Raw genomic sequence first — 15,265 nt, forward strand, 5'->3', positions numbered from 1 at the left:
TTTATATTTATATATATAATATTAGATTTCTATTACAAAATATATATGTAATTAAAAGTAGTTTAGTTCGAGGGGTTTGTAAATGCTTTTTACTAGATCTATTTTTCTATGTATGTTATTTTCGTTTAGGTTTTTCCCCCCCACTATTTTAATATTTTATTTTTTGACAAACTTGGCTTTCTCCACTTTTACGCCATCTCAGTGATTCTGCGGGAGTTGTTTCCACCCATCTCGTGACTTGTGCTAATGAAAGGGGTTCTCGTGACACGCTGGTTCACAGTAAGCTCGTATTTCTCCGTGTTATTTTGAGAGATTGGACAATCATACGTAAAATGCCAGTTCACGCCATGTTTCAAAGTTTGGCTTTTGTTTAGCAGTGACGTATGAAGGAGGAGATTCCGGAAGTCGAATGCAGTTCCAATCGATGTCCACAAGATGGCGCAATAAGGTTTTTAAAGAAGCGTCTAATTCTTTTAGTCAGCCAACAGATCACACTGGCTTCGGTTTTAACAGCTATGTAATAATTTAGAACATACAGTTGACTCTGTCCGGTAACAAAACAATAAATAAACATAATTTAGAAATCATTTCATGTTCTGTCACTGACATGTGCATATATGCACTCAAGGAAATAGTCAGGTTGTATAGGGCTAAAAATTCATCTGTCCTCATGTGTTTCATTGATGCCTCTAAGGCTTTTGATCGAGTGAACCACAGAAAACTTTTTGATAAATTGAAGACACGGGGAGTTCCTCAATACATCGTGAGGATTCTCTCTTACTGGTACGCTCATCAGAACATGCAGGTTAAATGGGGAAGCAGTATTTCTGCCCCCTTTGGTGTCAGCAATGGTGTCAGACAGGGTGGGATTTTGTCTCCAATTTTATTTAATTTATATGTCGATGATTTGTCCATACAGCTGAGAGCCTGTAACACTGGGTGTATATTAGGTGAAGCACTGATAAATCATCTTATGTATGCAGATGACCTGGTTGTTTTTAGTCCAAGCAGTGCTGGGTTACAGGATCTTCTTAATGTCTGTACTGAATATGGTGTGCAATATGACATTGAGTACAATGCTGCTAAAAGTGCTGTTTTGATATGTAGAACCAAGCAGGATAAACAGCTAAATTTCCCTTTGTTTAAACTGGCACAAAAAACTCTTGAAGTTCATAAAAAGGTGAAATACCTCGGTCACTTTATTACTGAGCAAATGAATGATGATGATGACATATACAGACAACGATGTAAGCTCTATGTGCAGGCAAATACTATTGCACGCAAATTCAGCTTTTGTTCACTTCCAGTTAAAGTGGCTTTGTTTAAAGCGTATTGCACACCGCTATATACTGCCCCCTTGTGGTCATCCTACAAACAATGTGGCATGCAGAAGCTGCATGTTGCATATAATGATGCGATGAGAATCCTTTGCAGGATACCTAGAAGTGGTAGTGCCAGTCAGATGTTTGTAGCTGTGGGTGTCTGGACTTTTAAAGCACTTTTAAGAAAGTTAATGTTCAGTTTTAGAGAACGACTGGATGGTTCGAGTAACAGTATAATTTTAGCACTTACAGATCCGACAGTGAGTGGTTCCCGTTACTCATCCAGTCTCAGAAAGCACTGGTTAAAGTGTTTGTGTATTTATTGATTTATTTTAAGTAATTGTGTTTTATGTATATTATGGTTTTATATTTTTACAAATGCTTTATATACTTATTTATATACATATATATATTTAATGGTATACCTTGTGTTGTGTGTGTGGGGGGGGGAGTTGTGTGTGTGTGTTTCTTGTCTTGTTTTTATGGACATGTAGTCTGCCAATAAAGATTGAATTGAATTGAATTCATCGAACAGTTCCAGTCAGGAGGCTATTGATTGCCTCCCTCTCCTCCAGAGCAACCGACAACAACACGCGGCAACAGATGGTGGGGCCCCACGGATCTCGGCGTCACGGACTCAGTGGGATTGTTGTACGTTAGGAGACAGAAAACACCGAGACAGCTCGAGGAGGGCTGTAGTCCAGTATTTCTCACCTAGCACTGGAATTAAAATTGGACTGTCAAACTTCTTTAGAAAATCATCATCGCTGTTCCTTTATAAACGCTGTGGTGTTTGTTTTATTCCTCACACGTAGATGGTTGTTGAATTATTTCTGAATCATTGCGTTGTATTTTAGTACTGTTTTCTATCACTTGTAATCATGAAAATTAACGCGGATTAAAGGAGCTACTGATATTTAATATTAAGAATAAGATAAGGTTGTGGTGGCTAGTGGATCGCAAAACCTGGTGAACTCTGTGTGTGTGTGTGTGTGTGTGTGTGTGTGTTAGACAGAGAGAGAGAGAAATGGGATATCTGCCGGTCCCAGATCAGTTTAGTTCATTAAGGGGAGGAGATATTTGGGGGGTGGGGTGAGATAGTGGTATCCTCCATCAGGTCTCCAGATAGTCTGTGTGGAGCCAAACCCTGAGAAGAAGCTTCGGGACGAACTAGACAGCAAAAGGGACGAATGTGTGACTTCACTCTGCGCTGTCATGGTCAAGAAGTGGCCAAGGAGACACTTGACTGAGCGCTCTTACCCGGTGTCTTCCTGAGGTGCGCTCAGTTGTGAAACATTATGAAGGCATCTGAGGGTCCCAGCGTGTCACGGTGACAGCAATGGATCACTTTTTTCGTAGAAAGCGGATCCCCGCTTTTCTGAAACCTCTGTTGAGTCTGTCTCTGATCTTTGCGTCTTTTCTCATGATCCAAAAGCTGAAACTGTCGGAGAAAGACGCAGTGGGGGTTAAACATGTGAGGGATCCGGCCTGGTGCGGCTCTGAGTGTTTTTCATTCAAGAAGACAGTTCTGACCAGTTCGGGGACCTCAGATTCTCCCGTGTCCGTCAAGGATTTGGAGATACAGCGGGTCCCGAATGTAACTCGGTCTTCTTGGGACGCGCAGGTTCTCAACTGTAGCGCGGACGCATCGGTGAGGACCCAGGACTGGTTCCGGCGCTTGGACCAGAGATTTCACCAGTTTGTGCTTCACAGACACTGCAGGTATTTCCCCTTGCTCATCAATCACCCGGAGAAGTGCGCCGATAGAAACGTTCACCTCCTTGTGGTGGTCAAGTCCGTTATCGAGCAGCACGACCGGAGGGAGGCCGTGCGTAAAACCTGGGGGAAGGAGCAAACCGTGAATGGGAAGAAAATTAAAACTTTGTTTTTACTCGGAAGCCCAAACACTGGCAAAGACGCCAAGAACCTACAGAAACTGATCGAGTATGAGGACCAAATCTTTGGGGACATCCTGCAGTGGGACTTCATGGACACTTTCTTCAACCTGACTCTGAAAGAGGTAAATTTTCTCAAGTGGTTCTATATCTACTGCCCCAAAGTGCAGTTTATATTTAAGGGGGACGATGATGTGTTTGTGAACACGCACAACCTCCTGGAGCTCATCGACTTCAAAGTGGAGCAGCGCAAAGCGGCCAACTTATTTATGGGGGACACAATCTCCAAGGCGATCCCCATCCGAAACCGACAGAGCAAATATTACATCCCCAAGGAGTTGTACGACAAGCCGTATCCACCCTACGTGGGAGGTGGGGGGTTTCTGATGTCCGCCTATTTAGCCCGAAGGCTCTTCGTGGCCTCGGAGGGCGTGGAGTTGTACCCCATTGACGATGTGTTTTTGGGGATGTGCCTGCAGAGGCTCCACTTATCCCCAGAGATGCATCCGGGCTTCAGGACATTCGGCATTACCAGACGCAGGGCGAGCACAATGAACACAGAGCCCTGCTTTTATAAAAACCTAATCGTGGTCCACAAACTGAGCGCGCAGGAGCTGCTCAGGATGTGGAGCGTGGTGCACAGCCAAGACCTGATCTGCGCACAAAAAACTTCGATATGATTGACAGAAAGTATAAAGTATAAAGTAAATGCATTCACTAAATCTGAGCTCACGGAAAGTCTTCTTTGGCCGATCACACTTGATGATCTTTACGCAATCTGCGGAGTCACGTTAATTTTTCCTTTACCGTTAGACATGGAAGATGAACTGAATTTAATACTGTGTGTCACATTAAAACGGTTGATTTGTTTTCAGCTGACTCGGCAGGTTAGCGCTCTCCTCTCCACTTCTGTATGGGTTGATTTTCCGTTTTGTAAAAACCACTAGAGCACAGCTTTTGCATTGTGAAAGCATCCGTGTTTCTGTGCCATTCCAGACTGTATTGCCTTAATCTGAATTTAAAAACGTATTTAGAGACGTAGATGTAATAAACCCACGGGTGTTCGTGCAGGTGCGAAAAAGACTGACTTGTTACATCTAAGTGTTTCCCTTAAGCTTTCTTTTCCGACTTCAGGATTTCATTGCAACGTTCAAGTGCAACATGCGACTACATGATTTACAGCATAGAACACACAGCTGCATTCATATTTGAATGATTATTTTATTGAATAGAAATTGTAAATTGTAAAAATCTAATTATGGGTATTTTAAAGATAATATATTGGTTCTGTTTTACCTTGTTTTGTAAGATTTACAGAGGCAGCCTTGAAACCAAAGAAACCACATGTGTAACACTGTAAATTCATGTGTGTTAGTGTCAATAAAACCAGAGCTCTCTTGTAAACACTGAATAACGTTGCAAAACTTGATTGATATGTGTTTTATATTGCTCAACAATAATCCTGGAAGTTGGACACTGCCCATTTTTTTAATACACAGGGGGCTCCTAAACAGAGCCGTGTATTACATGTAACTTTTATGGGGAATTTTGATTACATGGAAGCACATGTGCAATAATCCCTGAATAATGATTTATTTAACAAATACATCTGCAGAAAAAAAGAAGTCAAAATGCTGTTGACTACAAATGCATGAACACAACTTTTACATCTACTTTTGCTGCAGCTCTCAGTACAGAAGCATACTAAAGCAAGTTGTTTCCCCACTAATAAAACATATGCTCACATTAACGTTATTACCGTTTCCAGATACATCACAATCACTTTGTCGTCATCATAACACTGTGCAGCACAACAGGAGCACAACTGAAGAGATAATTATAAACCAGGCTTAATGTTATATGTAGGATTTAACTTTTTAGCTTGTGATTCTATCAGTTTGAAGCCAGTGATGTGATTCTGAACACTGGAGGGAAAACCATGTGGTGTACATACAGTATGTAGCATATTCATGTCCACTTCTTTCCTCATTCTAGCAGTGCTGTTTCACTCAGAGACCTACTTTGTCTCATTTTACTTCTACTTCATACTATCAGTAGGCATTGTGGAGGGAAGTAAGTCACTGCAGTGTGCTAGAAATTCAGCAGTAAAACATCATCCTTTGGCAAAGTGCTATTTCTATATAGAATTCTTATAAAAGGAAAGCAAATATGTAAACAGTTGGCTAAGTGTGAAGTCGACAGCAAAGCTTCCCTCAAAGCAAAGAACATCTTCTGCTTGTAACTAAACTGTGATCTCGTTCCGCCTCCTGTTACTGGGTGTGCAAGAAGGTATGAGTCATCGTCTTCTGAAGGGATGTGGCAATTAGACATATTTTTACTGAAACTGCGACGGTTACCCATAGAAGTTTCTCAACCCATTCATCTGGTGTAGTCCGATTCTACACAAGAAACTGTTGATTTTAGTTCCATGGGACAGCTAGCTATCTGCAAGGTGCATGGATCAGAGGATGAAATCTTAAAAGGTCCAAACTTGCACTAGCACATTTACATAGATGAAGGCAATAAGCCTCTTCAAACTCTACAATTTGAAGGTTAGGATAAAATAAATGTTTACATGCTACACTTGTTTGTTTGTTTTTTAGGTGTGAGAAAATCGTTGCGATAGCACGTTTATACGCGAGAGCTTGTACTGCAGTTTAAGGATGTATAAATTATAAATTGCAGATAACCACTCAGAAACTAATCATAAAACCTCACTACACTGGTTGCATTATGAGGGGTCAACTTCTAAAACACAAGCCTAAAGTTCTATCACCCTGTACACTGCTGCTTTACCTTTACACAAACTCTGTTTAAAATCCATCTTGTGAGTCACACAAAGTCACAGTTGGGAAGTGCGGTCCAACAGTGAGGGACTACCCGTTAAAGCTGTACAATTCCTCTAAATGGCAGTGAAAAAAAGAGCCTCAAAACCAACAAATCCTATAAGGGGATTTCAGCAAACAGCACTCTGTGTGCCTATGTTTACTTGACAGGTGTGTGAGAGGCTAGAGGCTTGACGTGTAGTGAAAAGCATTTTCTGTTCTGTGTGAACTTTGTCGCACATAACAGGATTAGAATTTACGTCATCGTCTCAACAATGGGTAAAACACCGTGTTGTAATTCTGTGATCTTATAAGACTTTAAATATATTAATGGCTTCAATCATAAAGTAATAATGGCTTTAAATATATTGCATATGTCAGTGAATACATCTGAAGCGTCTCAAAAGTGCCCGAATGTGGAAATAATGGAGTGGGTGGGGTCGTCTGGTACTGTTGGCTTTCTCCTGTTGAAGTGTGAGGGGACGTCTCTGGGCTTCTTCAGACCAGCTTTAATGCTTCCCTGGTGGATACCCTCTGGCTAAAGGAGCCAGTGATGGGATTCGGCTGCCCCTGCCCATGGGCCTGGCTCTGGCTCGGGCTCCATATGACCTGACCTGCTTTAGCTTGGTTCCACCGAAAGCTCTGCCTGGAAACACCAAAACACATATGCACAAACAAAATGGTACTTTACAGTAAACTGATAGAGGAATAATAAAGCAGGGAGCCTTTACATTCTTGCATGCACTTTGTCATTAACCTCCCAAGACCTGGCCTAAAAATATTATGTAAAAGTATTATGTAAGAAAGGGCTTTGAAAGAACCAGTAAACCTGTATCCTAGCTTATCTGAGTCATTAACACAAATATGCTGAATAATGTTTTACGTTATAATGCTACCAATAAAAATTAGCAACTCCCTTTGAGTCGTGTGATCTGATATAAATTTTTTTTCGAAAACCTGGTTCACTATTGTCTGTTTGATGTATTCAGAGGACCAGCTATCTTGGTGATAATGGTTAGCATCATCCTGTTTTCCTGTTTAATGCTACATACTGCAAAATGTAGGTACTGTCTAAATATTGAATTGATAACGACAGGGGAGCTACAGTTTAATGCGCTTGTAGGATAAATATTATTAATCATACTGATCAACAGGGTCAAAGAAGAAATCAAACTTTTATCTGATCTGTGTGTGTGTGTGTGTGTGTGTGTGTGTGTGTGTGTGTGTGTGTGTGTTCTTATTACACATTCTAGGAATTATTATACCACAAAACTTCAAAGCCCTACATTAAATAATATGTATTATGTAAATGTAAGGTGAATGTGATCATTTTATCATTGCCCAGGCTCTTCAAAAGCTGGTGTATCCTCCTTTGAGCTTTCACCTTCACACTCTAATGTCTGGCCCTCCTCCACTTCCTCTCATGACAGCGCTACGTTGCACAATTTTGAGTAAAATCCTTTCCGTCTCACCTTGTCCTCCACCACAAAGGACACCGAATGAAAGTAACTATGTGATTTTTAGTAACAGAATCATAACATCTGTAAAAACCTGTTAGCCCAGCCCCAACAAATGAGTTGTCAGCAGATAGCACAGGATTTCCTCTTGGCAGAAGACGCTGTAGATTACATAAAAGTTCTCAGTCGTGCCCTCCACAGAGGACAAGAATAAATTGTTCAGGAGACAGTGGCGTGTCTAGAAAATTTTTGTTGGGGGGGCCAGGTAGGGGCACAGATTTGGAGAAGGGTGGCAGATGTAATTGGCAGATAATGTTTAAAAAAAAAATTCTACCAACCGTTTTCCATAATTCAATAACCCTATAAACCTAATAACCGAATGCACTTTTAACTCTTATTAGAATGAGATTTTAACCACTACGGTGCAAAGTTTTTAGATACTGTGTTGATAAAGTACAAGAGATACAATCAGTGCTTTGTCAGTGTTTATTCAGCATTCAAGGACTTCAATATTTGCATAGTATTTTTACTGACATATAGTGCACATATGTTTTGGGCAAAAACATTTTTGAATATTAAAATACGAACATTTGTAACAAACAATTGGCAAATTAGCCAATGCCAATGTAAAACTTTATCTGCCTGTTAAAAAAAGAAGATAATCTTCTTACAAACTGTTGTTTGATTTTGAAACAGGAAAAAAGTGGGGAAACAACTGATAAGACTAACATTTGAATAAAACCTGAAAGCAAGTAAATACTTTCTATGCTGCCTTATGGTAAACTTTAGTAATATTGATGTATAAAGAACAACACTGGCTGATGATGAAATACAGTCAGCTGGCATGGTGACACTGCCAGTATTAACCTGCAGGGCTGGACTGGGACAAAAAATTGGGCATTTTGACTACAGACCGGCCCCCCAGGTATTAAAGCCATAAAGCCTTTGAATGAAAACAAACGCTGTTGTGACAGTGATGTACAGTCTTTTTGGTATATGTATGATTTCTATACATTTTAAGATAGATAAAAACTTTGTTCGCAAGATTCAGATAATTATTTAATAAAAGCTAGATATTTTAAATGAGAATAAGAAAGAAAAGTATTTCTTTGTGCCCCCCTTTCCCTGTTAATGCCCTACCTGGCCCCCCTGGCAAAACTTTGCTAGATCCGCCCCTGCACAGTTACCAGCTGTCAGCTACTTAGAAAAGGATCCTGGTGTTATTTATCTCTCAGAAACAGTTCATAACTTCCCTTCAACTCATTCATGTCACCTAAAAGGTAAACCTGTTTCTCCATCACAGCTCTGATGATTCAGTAAGGACATCTCCTGGTTTCATCTTCATGTTTCCCTCTCACCACATAACCAAACCGACATAATGACCAGCAGCTTTTACGGCTGTGGCTCCAGCAAACATCAGCTGATACTAGAAATTAATATTAAATAAATTCTAACAACAGCTGATCAAGCTTAAACGTGCTGCTGTTGTTTAGCATGACATCCGCTGGTTTCCTCTTTCTGGCGCAAAGTGGGCGATAAATAAACAAGAGAGAAAAGCCAATCAGCTGATCATTGATCAGTTTCATGATTGAAGTAGGAACAGGAGAGGGAGGGGAGAGAATGAGAGAAGAAGTTATTTTTACACATCGGCCAGCATCTGGCCAATCCACCACCTGTCATTGTTCATGCCGTTACAAAAAAAAAAAAAAAAAAAGTCATCAGCCCACCCGAAGACCAGTCCAGCTATGTTAACCTGTTAATCTTTCGCCAAAAAATTGTTTTCTGCGGTGCCGTCTTTTGTGCTTGGCTCTCCTACCTTTGCTAACATGATGCTCATAGTGCAGAAGCCGATGCTACATTCACTCACACTTGGATATCTGAGTTTCACTGTGAAAACATAATCATACATTTGATATTTCATTGAATTTTATTGTTTTAGCTCCGGGGTGGCCAGTCTGGTTCCCAGGCCACCCCGTTGGACACGCCACTGTCAGGAGACTTAACAAAGAAACCTGTAATACTAGAAAGGCCAGTATAAACAAAAAGGTTTTGCGATGTCAGCATAACATGGTGATGTCATTCTGATTAAATCAAACGCTTATTGTTTGTGCTATAAACCAGTGATGCACCTATACGCCACTTTTCCAAATGTGAGCTGGAAAGAATTTCAAAGACGGCCAGTGAGAATGAAAACATGAAGATCAACTGCAAAAACAGTCAACTTATGAAGCAACATTTTTCAGAGCAGGTCCCTGGTTTCATATGTTTCAAGTTATTCTCACGATGGTCATTTGGTGGTAGTAGCATGCCAAAAGATTAATAAAATGTAGGTGTACACTGTCAACAAAAAAAGCTCCACAGGACAGCTTCAAATGATCCATGGCCCTATAGTGTACAGTGAACTAAAGGTTCTCTGGCATCAAATAATGTAAACAGTAATAAGGGCTATTTTAGCATCACCACACAATCAGGTATGATACAAAAAAACAAAACAATCAATCACACATCCAAAAAGGAGGGTTCTAGCATACATCAATCTAAATGATACACTAAAGCCCATTACACTAGACTCCAAATTAATCTCTCACTATAATTTACATACATCCTTTTATCAACTAGGGGACAAAACCACAGTGGAAAACTGCTGAACGTGGGTGCTTTCTGTACCTGTCACAGTAAGCGTTGGGAAAGTGGCTAAAAAAGAAGAAAAAAAAAACGGGATGTGTATGAATGCTTTACCTTGTGCTGGCTGGGTTCTTTGGGATGCCGCAGTCCTGCGTGAGTTTTGTTTACAGCCCTCTCTGCCCATGAGGTGAGCCTTCCAGGCCTGGAACAGGGACAAAGTAGCTCAGTGAGTTTGCTCCTCTCCCAGGCACTTTCACGACTGCGACAACCATGGGGTTACTGTAGGCCCAGTCAAGGCCTGAATGGCTGCCCTCCCTACCTACTAACACTGCAGTCTTTCATTGGGCTTACAGCCTCTCCTCCAGCAAAGAGAGTGCAACTTTCTGTGAGTTTTTTCTCCCTTATGTGAGGGCGTGAAGTGAGAAACTGCATGCAGTGAGTCAAACTTTTAATGAGAGCACAAACGCATCGCAGGAAAGGCTCAATAATACTTTGCACGTGTCACCATAAAGTTGGAAAAAATGATGTGTATAATCTATATCTCGTGTTTTGTTTAGGCTGCAAGTGATTTTTAAGGTTTAAGAAGTTTAATCAATAATTATTCTTGTGATTCTTTGTCTTTTTTGAATCGTTCTTAACTCATATTTTGTCATACCAACAGGACTAAATGGATATTATTAAATACACCTGACAAGCAAGCTGTACTTATGTCATTAATATTATTACAGTTAAAAATATTTAGTGAAAACTCTGAAACCTCTTTCCTCATTCCCAGTAATTCCGTTTCATTTAGAGACCTTCTTTGTCTCTTTTTACTTTGACTTCAGATTGTCAGTATGTACTGAGGAGGGAAGTTAGTCACTGTAGTGTGCAGTAAAGCATCATTCTTTGGCAATGTGCCTTTCTACATAGAATATTAATGAAAGGAAAGGATATTTGTAAACAAAGGGCGATCGAGTCAAACTGTTGCATTTATCCATATATAAAAAGGACCATTACTACATTATGTTTACAACTTTGCTTTAGTTACATTTCCTTTTTTTTTCCTTGGAAAAAATTAAACATCTGCTCTACAGATTCTGCCAAGGGAAATTAAGTAATATATGACATCCACAAACTTTCCCAACAGTCACACCTTTAGGTCTTTATGCCCTGGTCTATTAAGTGTCTCAACAATGTTGCTGCTAAATGAGGCAGGCGGGGCGAGCACACTTGCAGGAAGACTGTGTCTTTGAAACATGAGTTGCATGATTCATTAGGCCCCACAAAGACACAAACCAGAACGAAAGATGAATGAAACGGAGAACCAAGCGTTGCGTCTCCTTGTGAGACAGAGAATCTTGTTCGCTCTGTATCCACTTTCACCTTCCCAGACACACCAAAGAGAAGCATGGATGGCTGTGCGACTCCAAAACCACTGAAATACGAGCACTGCTTTTTAAAGATGACACAAAACTATTATCCCTGTGTTTATATTACATTCAACAACTTCTATTCAAATGTGTATCCAAGGTTTATTTATATTTCCCATTTGACGCAGTGACTGTCAAATCTTGAATAGAAACAAACGGGATGAAACTTTACCTGCATAATACCGAGCTGTGAACTGTGTCAGCAGCCAAACTGCCGCTGTTTCAAATAAAATGTGGTCTATTTTGCAATTGTAGGAAGATGAGATGTGTTCATTGTCTATGTGTGAATGTGTTTCTAATCCACGCTGTAGGTATTATTAATCTCTGGTTCTCGTCCACAGGGCATCTTTGTTTTGTATCCCTCCTCTCGCCCTTCCCTAAGCCTGGTTCTGCCAGAGGTTACTTCCTGGGAAAAGGGAGTTTTTTTCTTCCCACTGTTGCCAAGTACTTGCTCAAAGGAAGTCATCTGAGTGTTGGGGTTTCTCGGTATTATTGTTTACCTTACAATATAACTTGCAGCTTTGCAGTGACTGCTGTTGTGATTTGGTCGTATACAAATAAAATTAATTAAACTGAATAATCTGTATCCGGTTAAGTTTTATCTATGAGCAGCTAATCAGAATCTTTTGTCTTTTGTTCTTCTGAGACTAGCAGGAATGTGAGGAATGTGATTGTACTTACTTCATCTTCTCAGTGAAACAGCCCATTAAGAACAAAGGCTTTGCTTTCTTTGAAGTCCTTAAAGGTCAACATTAGCTGTGCTTTACTTCAACACCTGTTTGCTGCTAAAGCCTCGTTTGTGAAAGGCTTCTCTGTTTTATTATATGTGAAGCATTTCTACTTCTGCTTCTGACAAAGAAGATTTCTGCATATGCCAATAAATCAATGTTGAAACTTGTTGCCATTATTTCATAATTAACTAACTGACTTGTGCAAGTACACAGTCTCACCTCCTCTCCGGGCGTGAAGTTGTTGTGACACAGAGGACAGTGGTTGGAGCTTTTACCCAAAACGGGGGCTGAAACACAAAGATGACACCTTCAAGTCAGCTCTTACAGAATTACAGAAAAGTTCCCATGAATGAATTTACAGTACTGAAAGAAATCTGCTTCAAACAAAACACAGCTTTGAGCACTGGGTCTATTTTGGGAAACGTATGCTTACGCACAAGTGAAAGTTTTGTTTATCTGCCTAACCAACAGGAACTACTGTAAACAAAAGGCTTGCCGTGTCAATTACTCATGGAACATTTGGAGAAGTGGTGTAAGCCTTGCAGTGTTTTATTGCAGAATATTGAAGATGCTGGCTTTGTGAACATGTGTAAATGCGATGGAGCAACGGTACCCAACTATGAAAAGAGAGGTTACAAACTCTCAGACGGAACGGTTCAATAATTTGAGTCAAACGCAATCAAAGAAATGTACAACCACAGGGTGCTAAACCCAAAGTCAGTGGAAGAAACCCAGAGAAAATCGAGTTAAAACCAGGAGGAAAAGTACACGAGGGGAAGCAGGTTTATCTATAGGGGAATAATTAATCACTATTTCAGGAAGTATGCCTTCTGAAACTAATAAAATGCTGAAATCTGACAGAGGACATTTTTGCAGTAAAATAAGGAAGGGAAAATCCCAACACAGACATGGATTAAGAGAAACGTAACTAAAGGATAACTAAATAGCTAAGTTACTGTAAAACTGCAAAAAACAAAAACAAAAACAAAAAACAAGGAAGCTGTGGAGCTGGCTGCTTTGCAAACCTGATGTTTGCAGGCCTACGAGAGACTGATCATTCACTCCAAATGATATGCAGCCAAATAGTCAAGACTTGATTTGCATGCTAGTTTGCTTGTCATGTTTCGGCTGTGTGCAGGCAGGAATTGGACCCAAACGCAAACTCACGAGAAACGGGATTGAACTCAAAATGGCAGCTTTTTATTACCGTGAACGTTATGATATGGCCCAGCCCTAGACCCAAGGGAAGCGAAACTCAATACATTCACATAGGACACAGACCTTCAAAGTAAAACAGGAAATGTAACATAGACGCAGACTTGACTAGGAGAGACAGAGCAACTAAGAAACACAGAGAACAATAACAGGGAGACACAGAGGGCGGCTAACTAAATACTCAGAAAACTAAAGAGAATACAAGAAAGCCAAACTAAGACACTAGACTAAAGAATAAACTGGGGCAACAAAGAGAACTAAGATCATAATACAAAAACTCAGACACAAGAAACTCAAAACACTGGGTCACCGACCCAGGACCGTGACAGTGCTCCAGGATTACAGAGTTAAAAATGTAAATAATGATGTAAATGAATAAATAAATAGTACATTTACAGAGAGCATGCAGCTCAGTAGAAATCTTCTTTTAGTGTGTATTAGTTATTATTATTATTGGACCTCACCTCCTGTCACCTGGCTAACACCTGACTAACAAATCCAGGGTAATATACAAGGTTAGGAAAATGACATGTTTTTAGAATGTAAATGTTTTGCTTTTGTTTTTATCAGGTCAAATCTTTGAACTGTTTTTTTTCTTCCCAGTTTATTATTTCATGTAGTTAAACCAAAATAGATCCAACCTTGAATTACCAAAGATTAAAAAATAGCTGCATTATATATTGTGGAACTGCTGCCTTATTACTATTATTGGATATTCACTGGTTCAGTTTTGATTTTATGAAATTGCCATTCGCTGTCATGTACAGTTTTTTTTTCTCAGTTACACTCATATAAGTGAGGCCTACCATGCACAGACCAAGCTCTCACAATCATTCCTGCCTACCATTTTGCCACCTAATAATGAAAGTGATAACAGAGAAATATTAAAAAAACCGAGTCAGTTTCCTGCTGCATGGAAAATCAGAGAGAACTCACGATTGCAGCCAGGACCCTGAGCGTGGTGAACCAGGTCCTCGCTGGCCACAGCCTCTGAGCAGAGTGGGCACTGGCTGAATTTGGACCTGTTTTCACATTCACCCAGTAGGTGCTCCGTAAGGCTGGCTATTTCAACTACCTGTGAACACAATGCAAAGCTATACTCAATCAACTTGGTAATGCAGAACAGATACTTTCAGCAGCTGGATCTAACTCTTTGACTTCAGCTCTATAACAGAAGTGAAAACCTAGTGAGAAAAATAAATAAAAAAATTAGCAGTCTACCTGTCGACATTCGTCGCAGCGCTGCAACATCGGACAATGTTTCCAGTAGTGAAGGTCCAATCCGTCTTCTGTGAAAGACTCGTCTTTTTTACCGCAGAATATACACAAGCTACAACAGAGTGTAAAGTTAGAGGATCAAATGGTACCAAAGTTTACCATAGGACAATTACTGAACACAACATGAAAGATAAATGAATACCTCGACTGGAAAAAGCAGTGAATACACACTAAAAACTAAATCTCTCAAAAATAAAGGCCATTTGAGTCATATATATATATAGCTTACAAGATTTTAAGGAACATACTTGTCCAGACAGTTGATTGATTGTTGGACATTACAACTTTCCATCCTCTTGTTCTGGGACCCTTTTGTGACAGCTGGAAATTAATAAGACAGTTATCTGTAACAGCCAGCACTACTGAATCAAAACCCATATTGTAATTCAGAATTTGCATGACTGATGTGTTATTCTATTAACCCTACAATGCCCTTTGTAACGTATTTGATACATGAGTTTCTGAGACCTCTATCTCATCAACATGATCAATACTTGCCATAATT

At 40.0% G+C, this 15,265-nt stretch overlaps 2 protein-coding genes across 7 annotated transcripts in view; one reads left to right on the forward strand and one right to left on the reverse strand.

Annotated features, from left to right (window-relative positions):
- Positions 1-4: 4 nt before the first annotated feature.
- On the forward strand, positions 5-4,628 carry b3gnt7l (UDP-GlcNAc:betaGal beta-1,3-N-acetylglucosaminyltransferase 7, like). The gene is made up of 2 exons (XM_026153880.1): positions 5-448; positions 1,898-4,628. Exon 2 carries the CDS (start codon positions 2,662-2,664, stop codon positions 3,895-3,897), a length of 1,236 nt encoding a protein of 411 aa, XP_026009665.1. The 5' UTR covers positions 5-448; positions 1,898-2,661; the 3' UTR covers positions 3,898-4,628.
- Positions 4,423-15,265, reverse strand: part of cep104 (centrosomal protein 104) — a 36,416-nt gene continuing 25,573 nt past the window's right edge. For 5 of the 6 annotated variants that reach the window (XM_026153878.1, XM_026153879.1, XM_026153874.1 and 2 more), the window contains 6 exons: positions 15,009-15,081; positions 14,704-14,812; positions 14,419-14,557; positions 12,487-12,554; positions 10,239-10,326; positions 4,423-6,688 (listed from right to left, as the gene is read on the reverse strand). In XM_026153878.1, coding sequence (XP_026009663.1) covers positions 6,552-6,688; positions 10,239-10,326; positions 12,487-12,554; positions 14,419-14,557; positions 14,704-14,812; positions 15,009-15,081 — 614 coding nt within the window. In that variant the 3' untranslated portion in view covers positions 4,423-6,551. Of the gene's footprint in view, positions 6,689-9,223; positions 9,387-10,238; positions 10,327-12,486; positions 12,555-14,418; positions 14,558-14,703; positions 14,813-15,008; positions 15,082-15,265 lie in introns of those variants that run through there. The other variant, XM_026153877.1, reaches the window with a different exon arrangement.

This window comes from Astatotilapia calliptera, chromosome 20 (genome assembly GCF_900246225.1).
Source record: "Astatotilapia calliptera chromosome 20, fAstCal1.2, whole genome shotgun sequence".
NCBI lineage: Eukaryota > Metazoa > Chordata > Actinopteri > Cichliformes > Cichlidae > Astatotilapia > Astatotilapia calliptera.